Here is a 10,296-nt window from a genome sequence, read left to right as displayed (position 1 = left end):
ATGGATAACACAGACCTGAACCATGAGATAGAAAAATTGGAAGAAAAGTTTAAAGAAATTGTTCTAAAAGCAGCAGAGTTATCAATCCCTAGAAGCAAATTGTTAAGATCCCTGCGATCTAAGACATTTTCCCTTGTGCCTCCTGCATGTGTTTTGTTATGCCATGTGTTTCCCCCGTTTTATTTATTTTGTCATGTGCTTGTTGTGTTTATGTTGGCAGGCCATGTGCGTTCTGTCATTGTCCTGAGACTCCGCCCTCTGCTGCTTCCCGGCCTTTTTCTCCCTCACCTGTTCCCTATCATCACCCTGATTGTTTGCCTGATTTGTTCACCTGTGTCTTGTCTTTGTTCCCCCGTCTATATAAGTCCAGTCTTTCTGTAGTCCCCTGTTGGATTTTTATTGTTTGTCTGTGAGAAGCTATGCCAGGATTCTGCCATTTTTGAGCTCTGTTTACCTGGAGGTATTGGACTTTCTGATTTTTTATCCTCTGTGTTTTTACCTTTTTGGAATTCTGTTTTGCCAGTTATTGAATTGGATTTTCTGTTTTTTTGCTCTTGTGTTTCTTGCCTTTTTGGATCCTTGTTTTTTTCTATTTTTGAAATAAATAAGTGTTTTTTAAATCTTAGTCTGTGATTGGGTCCTTACTGTGAGAAAGCATAACACAAATGGACAATGAGTAGAACAGCAGTCTCATGGTGGACAGAAGACTGTAGTAGAACTATGAAAGAAATATTTAGAGGTAACCCACAATTTACAAAAAGAAAGTAAAGAGAGAATGTTGGTGATAATTCTGTAATAAAATAGTTGGATCAACTATTTTACAGACAGTATATGGGGAATGATAAAAGATTTCGGGGATAATATGAAGAGAGAGGAAGTACCCAATGTTAAAAGTTGGATAGAAAATAGCAATAACAAATGAAGACAGGTCAGATTTAATATGTTCTGATAATCTAACACAGGAAAGGAAGCGAGGGAGAGAAGAAAAAGATAATACAGAGAAGAGAAGGAACAAATGGTGTGATGGATACACCTTTTACTTTACAAGAGATGAGAGCCATAGGAAAGACTGGGTAAACATCTCCAGGAAAATACCAAATCTGTTATATGTTAAATCATTTGGGAAAGCAGACAAGCACTGAACTTTTAGCGATATATAATAAAATATGGGTATATATCGCTGCTGAGATCATCTTTTTGAGATCATGAATCATGAACATATCCAGTCACTCGTAATGAATCATCCGGAGGACCTCCTGCTATATTATAACATGGGGTCATTCGGACATTATCAAGAGCTTTTACTAGCGGGCTGGCAGGAGAAACTCTGCAGATTCCGCATCACAGAACTACAGAGCAAAGACCAGCATGAAAATATAACTACTGCAGATGTTGTGATGAAAATCTGGAAACACAAGAGGCTGGAACACCATATTTGTCTTTGTGTATTTAAGAAGGGGCTTTCTGCAGTCAGGATCAACAAAGAGAGTCACAAGGATCTCAGAGTGAAGATGCAGGACAGTCAAATGCAAGGATCTTATATAGGAGGACTAAGGTTATCTCTCATAACCAGTTCAGACTGGTTCTGTAGGCGCAGGATGGGAGAGGAATCTAAACAGTCAACTGATTTACATATGTTTCCTTTGGAGATAAGCAGACATTCATTCAGTTATTTGGGGAGTATATAAGTGATCAAATGGGTCTTACAGTTTTCAGGTCATAAACAGTTCAGACCATTAAACAGTTCAGGTCATAAAGTATAAGTACATGTTGTATATGTATGTAGATATAGGTAATATTACATGTACATCTTGATTTAGATTTTATCAGTTTACACTTATAATTGCAAAAATGCAAATTTAAATAAATACATATATATTTGCGGAAGATGTATGCCTCTGCACAAAATACATTCATACAATTAGGATGACTGGATTAAAAGTTCACAGTTTACAAAGCTTTCCCAAGATGTGTTTTTGTAATGCAGCTTTCTAAGACTGGTCTGTTTCTTCTGTCTTGTGTCTGAGCAGACAGCAGGTGGAGCCAGTGGCTTGGCCTGGCTGCGTTTCTCCCTCAGCTTTTTTTGCCCCGGACTGAAGGTTGTTGTTTTAAAATATTATTTAGGAGCAGAGATAACGAACATTTGAAAACAATGCAACAGCATAACATTTTACAAATCGAGTTAGATGTGTTGTATTTGTGTTTTAGAAAAAAGCGAAGTAAAGTTCCTTTCGACTTCCACAGGGACATGCGAGAACGTGGAAGTAGCTCGGTGTTTTCGGGGTGTGTCAGCTGAGCAGAACCTCCATCTTCGTCCTGAAAGACTCCTGAAGGAAGCTGTCTGAATGTAAGTAGAGACTACGATGTTATTTTGTAGACACATGATTTCTGGTCGAACTGGTTTTAAACGCATCATGTTAGAAACAGGTCCATTAACGGTCTGGCGTCATGGGCAGAATATAGTTTACACAAATGGTGTTATATGTAATAATTGGTGTTATTTAACATAAAATCGTTTTCATTGCGATATTAACAGTTTTATTTCCAGCATACTCCATTAGAAAGTCTGTTCATTTAATACTTACAAAATGTGTTGTATGTATATTTAGTTTTAGTCTGCTGATCAACTTACAATCATGTCGCCAAAGACACTAGAATAGAATAAAAATAAACTAGTGGCAACAATCACCACTTTACTTTTAATAATATTCTCACTAACAGCAGCTCTATTACAAGGTGCTTTACATGATTTTCAAAAAGATTATAATCCCAAGAAGTAGAAATAATACATCTAAACTAAAATATAAGATAACGCAAGATAAAGAGATAAAATTGAGTCATGTAATAATTAATGCTCTGCTTTCTTTGTAGACACAATGGCATCATCAGCCGCTCTGTCCAAGGCCAACACCAGCTTCTGTCTGGATCTGTTCAAGAAACTGAGTGACAACGACAAGGCAGCAAATGTCTTTTACTCTCCATTTAGCATCTCCTCAGCCCTGGCTATGGTGATGCTGGGGGCCAGAGGCAACACACACACACAGATGTCAGAGGTATAGCATGCAAACACACACACACTTTGTTTATTTTCTAGTAGGCAGAAAGATTTAAAATTCACCTCCACAACTTGCAGCTTCAGATGTTCCCATGATTTTAACTCTTCACTGAGACGATACTGAACTTAAAGTAACGTTGACACAGAATCACTGTGTGTCAGAGTACAAAGAGCAGAGAACTGCAACTGTGTCAGCCCACGTTCAACATGAATCACCAGCTTTGTCTTCCAGAGTCACTAACAATGACAAAGATCTGCTGTGCAGACTCTGACCAGGTTTAATGAGAGCAGGTATTGTGAGGTTTTGCTATAGGAAGCTTAAGGTTAAGCATACTTTAGTTGTACCTGAAGGTAGATTTGTTTTGCAGCAACAGAAAGAGAAGACATCCATCCAAAACAGTACAAAATTATAAACACACAGACAGAAGACAAGACCACACAATTGACAAAGTGCTCAAATGCATTGCTATCAATAGAGAACTGGATAGGGACAAAAGTGCAAATTTGACTATAAACTGTTCAAGTGAACAATTGCAGATGGAACAAAACTATTTCTTTGGCGTTTTGTTTTACCCCTTGGGACTGTAAACCTTCGACCAGAGGGTAGAAGTTGAAATTCCCCATGTAGAGGATGCAAGTCATCATTGCTAATGGAGCTGGCTATCCTCTGCAGCTGTGTGGTGTTCAAGGACTGTAGGCTCATCTGAGGCTCACCAATCAGCCGACTGGACCATGTCATCTGACTCAGTCTATTTCTGTCCTTTAAAGACAGGGTACCAAACCATGATTCCAAAGACAAAGACAAAACAGACTCAATAAAAGCATGATAAAAACGTGTCAGCATGGTTTAGCTAATATTAAAATAGGACATTTTCCTTAAACAGTACAAATGCTACTGACCCTTTTTGGACAGAGCTTCACTGTTTGCTTCAAAGTTCAGTTTGGACTCAACAATAGTCCCATGGTATTTATACGATCCACACATTCCTCAGTTTGACCTGTTTTCTGAGATCGATGACCATATGCTTGGTTTTTAATATGTTAAGTTGGATTTTCTTAAGTTGGAGCTCTTACACATATTTGTAAAGGATAAAAACAAAGGAGAGCACACACCCTTGTGGTGAGCCAGTGGAAGAGCAAACTTTATCTGATAAAAATCCATTCACCATCACTCTTTGTGACTTGTTCATTAGAAAATCTAAAATCCAGCTCACAAGATTCAAACTTAGGTTAAAATCTTACTTAGAAACAGTCAGGGTGCGGTCAGTACACCATGAGACTCACACAATAAGACAAACAGTGAAAGCAATGACTGAAGATGACAATGTAAGTCCTCAAAACTGTTTTCCAGTTGATGTAATTCAGGAAATGTATGTGTGTTCAACAGATGAATAGTTACCTCCACCAAGTGTGTGTTCCATAATCACAGGAAGTGATGAGGTTTTCACATACAGATACTGAAAGCCATCAGATTAAACCAGTAAAAAAAACCTTATCCATTAAGTCATTATCATGGACACTGTGCTGTACCAGGATCTATGCTGAAGGCAAATTGCATAGACCTGACATTTTTCAGTTTTTGTTTTTATGACCACTTGATTCATAAGAGAGAGATTTACAACCACCTACATCAGGTTTATTTTGGGAAATATTTTAGGTCAGCTACAGTCTACAAATACATACACAACTTACTGTGGATGACAAGAAAAAAATATGAATAAGTAAGAGATTGAGGTTTTGTCAATATTCTCATCACTCAACAGGGGAGTTGACCAGCAGACCAGTTAGACTGGTCTTTTACTGGCTCAGAGATTCTCTCTAACATGCCTTTGTCTACTTTCTCTACAGAGTCTGAAGACCAAGCACTGTCAGGACGACGTTCACGCTGACTTCAGAAAACTGCTGAATGCACTCAACAAGGCACATGCTCCGTACTCCCTCAGTGTTGCCAACAGACTGTACGGGGAGCAGTCCTACCAGTTTGTAGAGGTGCGTGTTCATAATGGGGAGTAGAGGATTGTGAGAGGCTCAGATAGGAACTTTTCAGCTCAAGTAAAAGGGAATGATGACTGAGGGTCATCAAACAAGCAAGCAAGGAAGTGATTGTGCAAATGTTCTTTTGCTGTTACAACTTTAAACTCTTCTAGGTCAAGTAAAGAGACTATTTTGTTTGTGTGATCTGAATTAGTAAATGTGTTGCTAATGGTTTCAGGATTTTTTGGGAGAAACCAGGAAGCACTACAATGCAGAGCTGAAGTCTGTGGACTTCAAAACCAGCCATGAAGCAGCAAGACTTAACATCAACAAGTGGATGGAGAAGCAGACTCAAGGTGGGTCACACACATTCACCAGTATGTTAATTGGCCTGCATGATCCCTCTGTGCAATGCAATCCAAATATAGAAGAAGAAATGTCCAGACTGGCAAAACTGCACATGGCCTTATAATGCCACCAGTTTGAAAGATGATGACCCAGAAGGGGCAGACAGTTTAATCCAGTTTTATTATTCCTCCGCACCAGTGACAGCCAGTGGACAGAATCATTATGTTTTCACTTTGACTCTCCGTTAGTACCTAGGTCAATATGTCTGTTCATCTGTCCTTTCCATTCTTGTAAGTATGATATCTCAAGAATGCCTCATTGGAATTGCTTCATGTGGTACAAGTGCTTTATTAGAATCAAAGATGCACTGGCTAGACTTTTGTAATCGTAGTGCGACGTCACTGTGAACTTACAAAACAAGGTTTTGGTCTTGTGAACTCAACAACTTCAAATCTGATACAATCTGATTTGATTTTGGTGGTTGAAGGTAAAATGCCAAGGTGACCTCGTGTTTTTGTGAACATGCAACATCACGAACCTGCATAGGGTGTTTCAGTACATCTGTCACAAACATTCACTTGGACTCCAGGATGGACTGATTTGATTTTAGTGGTCAAAGGTCAAGATCAATGACCAGAAAAAAAACTTTTTTGCATCACACCTCGAGAGAATCCTTTCAAATTTGGCACAAATGTTCACTTGGACTCACAGGTATTAGTGGAATGTGGTAACCAGTCCTTTAAGATGATCTGTTTTTGGAAAATTAATATAGCTTACCTCATTTATTTGTCGAGGGAACACAGTGACTGAGCTTGTCATTTCTTCATCATTTAAAATTTGTACTTCAAATGCCAAGGTAAAATTCAGAATGTGCTGGCCCAGGGTGTGGTGGACAACATGACCAGGCTGGTGCTGGTGAATGCCATCTACTTCAAAGGAAACTGGAACAAGCAGTTTAAGGAGAATGACACAAAAGATGCTCAGTTCAGAATCAACAAGGTAAAATTGGACTGAAGATAAAATTAATTGGGATTTGTCTGCATTTAACACCAACTTAAGTTTTCTTAAACAGGACTGAATAACATCAAAGGAAGATAGCAGGAATTCAAGAGTGGTACAGTAGTCAGTTGTAGTACTCAGTTGGATGAGCAGTAGCAGTTATGTCATCTGCATAAGAATGGCAGCATTTGATAAACCATCACAGGGATTATTGACATATATATGGTGAAGCCCTAGTATGAACCCTGCGGTACGCCTTTTGATACAGGCCGGACAAAAGAGGAAGACAAAGCAACCTGGACACATTATGATCCAGCTGACAAGTAGTTTGAAAATCAAGTTACAGCATGCTCAGATGAGCTAATTCAAGTCTATTCGCCAAGATGACGAAGTCCACTGTGTCAAAAGCCTTTGACCATCCCATAAAAAGATCTGCACATAATGTTTTGCAATCCTTTGCCTCAATAATGGAATTTGCCATTTTAGTAGCAGCAGTTTACAAGGTTTCCTAGTGTCATATAAAATCCTAAAAATGTAAGGAAACATGTTTAAGGGGGTGGCTGTGGCTCAGGAGGTAGAGCGGTTCATCCACCAGTAGGTGGGCAGAGTCCCGTTCCACGTGCCCAAGTGTCCTTCAGCAAGATAGGCCGACTGTCTCAGCAGTGATCTATGATAGAGATTGTGTGGCACAAAGATGCAATATTTGTCAGAATTGGTGAATTGCAAAAAAAAATTACTGTACAGAGCTTTGAGTGGTCATCAAGACTAGAAAATCACACTATACTTAACAACCACTATCCATAACCCATATTGTGTTCTCTCAGTAATGTGTTCACAGTGTTCTCACTATACCTTTTTTTCTGCATGACTGCAACAAAGTGATGTGAACAAGCTGTCAGCTTCTTCTCCTGTTTTAGAATGAGACAAAGCCAGTGAAGATGATGTATCAGGAAACCAAGTTCCCTTACTCCTTCATCTCTGAAGTCAACTGTCAGGTAATCAAGACATCCATTTGATGAGTCATTGACAACAGCGTGTCTCTTCAACCAACTGTAAATTGATCAGAGAACCAAATTGATAATTCATTTCTTTAGTTTACGAAGTTCTATTAAATATGAACGAGGCGAATTATGATTCAATAAAAAATGTATGACGTGTTTTTTTACTGTAACTATGAAACTAACTATTGATTAGTGTTTGGAATTTTTGCATATCAAATGTATTCAGTATATATTTAGAGAAGAAAGAAACACACTGTTCTTCAGGTCTTGGAGATTCCTTACAAAGGGAAGGTGCTCAGCATGCTTATATTTCTCCCCATGGATATAGACGATAGTTCAACTGGTCTGGAGAAGGTAGGACATGCTCACACATACACTTCCACAAATACAGAAAAACTCACAAGACGAATTAATAATTGAATTTGTCTACGACCCCAGCTGGAGAAGAAGCTGACCTATGAGAACTTTGTGAAGTGGACTCGTCGAGACAAGATGAATAAAAAGAAGCTTGAACTGGGCCTGCCTCGGTTCAAGATAGAGGAGAGTTATGACATGAAGGATGTCCTGATCAGCATGGGCATGGTGGATGCCTTCGATGAGGCAATGAGTGACTTCTCAGGTAGGACTTGCACCATACATCAGATTAATTCATAATCATTTAAACATCAGGAAACAATAAAACTAATCTGGCTACTATTGGCTAAATGAATCCTGAAGTTCTCCTAAGTCAGTGTGTCCTCAATGTTTGAAATATACTCCATCCCCCTTTTTTTTTGTTATAGGCATGTCTCCTTCCAAAGACCTGATGCTGTCAAAGGTTGTTCACAAGGCTTTTGTTGAGGTCAATGAGGTGGGAACCGAGGCTGCTGCTGCCACTGCTGACATCATGATTCCGCACTGTCTTCCAATGCCTCCACCCAGATTCATTGCAGACCATCCCTTCCTCTTCTTTATCCGACATAACCCCACAATGAGCGTTCTGTTTGCCAGCCGCTTCTGCTCCCCTCAGGAAGCTACATTGTTGAGCTTTTGAGAGATACTGCTCTAGAATTTGATCCCATCCCAAGATTTTCTTTTTTACTTTGGCTCTCGTCTGCCTCACTTCTCACATGAGTCACTGTGTTTATCCTGAACACAAGCTCTCTGCTGTGCTTTTACATTGCACCCAATCTGATCTTGTTCAGAGTTTGGTCACTTTATCCCTTTAATACACATTTGGCCCTCTTTGCTGCAGCATCTATAACATTACAGTCTAATTTGTTATCCTGTACCTTAGACTCTTTGGAAGAATTTGCCTTGATCACATTTGTTATGCCTTTCTAAGCTGGCAGCACAGAGGTCAACTGTACCTGTATACCAGGTAAACATACAGCATGATGGGTGAAATAATCTCTATATAACATGCAATATCATTATATTATATATTCAGCAAACCAAATAGAATATTGTGATGAAAGTTCATTTGCAGATAGATCAGTGCTTGGTGGTTATATGTAATTGCACTTCTATGCATATAATGACTATTTATAAAAAATAGTTAATATGCGGTTTTCACCAGTTATGTTTCCGTATCCTGATGCTTTTACACATTGAATTAAAGTGTGTGATCCCTAAATATTGTTTGTCAACTCTTTTTCTAAAAAAGAAAATAACCCTTTCATTCACATTGTCTAGTTCAGTGTACAGTGAGTATACAAAGGATATAATGCAGTTGAACCATTGTAATAAAGATGATACTACACTTGATACTTGTTCATGCCAAAGCAACTTGTTGACAACAATACAACACTAGAGTCAGCCATAGTGTACAGCACACATTTTAGCCTTGATTTTCTGCTTGTTTTTTTCTGATTGCTTGAGTTGACATGGGAGCAAAATCATTCTATGGTAATTTTATTTTTTCACCTCGAAAACTTTGAAAAATAATAAAAATTCTATAAATGGTAGAAGAAAGAGAAGTAAATTGGATATTCAGCTAAGCTAAATCGGATTAATTTCAATACTTATGCTAGATGAGAAATGGATAACACAGCCTGAACCATGAGATAGAAAAAGTGGAAGAAAAGTTTAAAGAAATTGTTCTAAAATCAGCAGAGTTATCAATCCCTAGAAGCAAATTGTTAAGATCCCTGCGATCTAAGACATTTTCCCTTGTGCCTCCTGCATGTGTTTTGTTATGCCATGTGTTTCCCCCTGTTTATTTATTTTGTCATGTGCTTGTTGTGTTTATGTTGTCAGGCCATGTGCGTTCTGTCATTGTCCGGAGACCCCGCCCTCTGCTGCTTCCCAGCCTTTTTCTCCCTCACCTGTTCCCTATCATCACCCTGATTGTTTGTAGTCCCCTGTTGGATGTTATTGTTTGTCTGTGAGAAGCTACGCCAGGATTCTGCCATTTTTGAGCTCTGTTTACCTGGAGGTATTGGACTTTCTGATTTTTTATCCTCTGTGTTTTTACCTTTTTGGAATTCTGTTTTGCCAGTTATTGAATTGGATTTTCTGTTTTTTTGCTCTTGTGTTTTTTGCCTTTTTGGATCCTTGTTTTTTTCTATTTTTGAAATAAATAAGTGTTTTTTAAATCTTGGTCTGTGATTGGGTCCTTACTGTGAGAAAGCATAACACAAATGGACAATGAGTAGAACAGCAGTCTCATGGTGGACAGAAGACTGTAGTAGAACTATGAAAGAAATATTTAGAGGTAACCCACAATTTACAAAAAGAAAGTAAAGAGAGAATGTTGGTGATAATTCTGTAATAAAATAGTTGGATCAACTATTTTACAGGCAATGTATGGGGAATGATAAAAGATGTTCGGGGTAATTATGAAGAGAGAGGAAGTACCCAATGTTAAAAGTTGGATAGAAAATAGCAATAACAAATGAAGACAGGTCAGATTTAATATGTTTGCGGAAATTCACAGTT

At 38.5% G+C, this 10,296-nt stretch overlaps 1 protein-coding gene across 1 annotated transcript; it reads left to right on the top strand.

Annotated features, from left to right (window-relative positions):
- Nucleotides 1-2,321: 2,321 nt before the first annotated feature.
- Nucleotides 2,322-8,410, top strand: LOC133027292 (leukocyte elastase inhibitor-like). Its single transcript, XM_061094322.1, has 9 exons — nt 2,322-2,347; nt 2,872-3,053; nt 4,904-5,044; nt 5,268-5,385; nt 6,234-6,376; nt 7,294-7,371; nt 7,642-7,731; nt 7,816-7,996; nt 8,160-8,410. The coding sequence occupies exons 2-9, from the start codon at nt 2,877-2,879 to the stop codon at nt 8,408-8,410; spliced, it is 1,179 nt and encodes a 392-aa protein (XP_060950305.1). The 5' UTR covers nt 2,322-2,347; nt 2,872-2,876.
- Nucleotides 8,411-10,296: the final 1,886 nt, after the last annotated feature.

The sequence above is a fragment of the Limanda limanda genome, chromosome 20 (assembly GCF_963576545.1).
Source record: "Limanda limanda chromosome 20, fLimLim1.1, whole genome shotgun sequence".
In the NCBI taxonomy this organism is placed as follows: Eukaryota; Metazoa; Chordata; class Actinopteri; order Pleuronectiformes; family Pleuronectidae; genus Limanda; species Limanda limanda.
The sequence above is the reverse complement of the archived record's forward strand: the minus strand, read 5'-3'. Positions and strand labels throughout refer to the sequence as shown.

Bases quoted from the DNA above. Each gene is read 5' to 3' on its own strand.
- LOC133027292 (XM_061094322.1), top strand. From the start codon at position 2,877: ATGGCATCATCAGCCGCTCTGTCCAAGGCCAACACCAGCTTCTGTCTG. The intron at 5,045-5,267 runs GTGCGTGTTCAT...TAATGGTTTCAG, and splicing joins AGTCCTACCAGTTTGTAGAG to GATTTTTTGGGAGAAACCAG. The intron at 5,386-6,233 runs GTGGGTCACACA...TCAAATGCCAAG, and splicing joins GATGGAGAAGCAGACTCAAG to GTAAAATTCAGAATGTGCTG.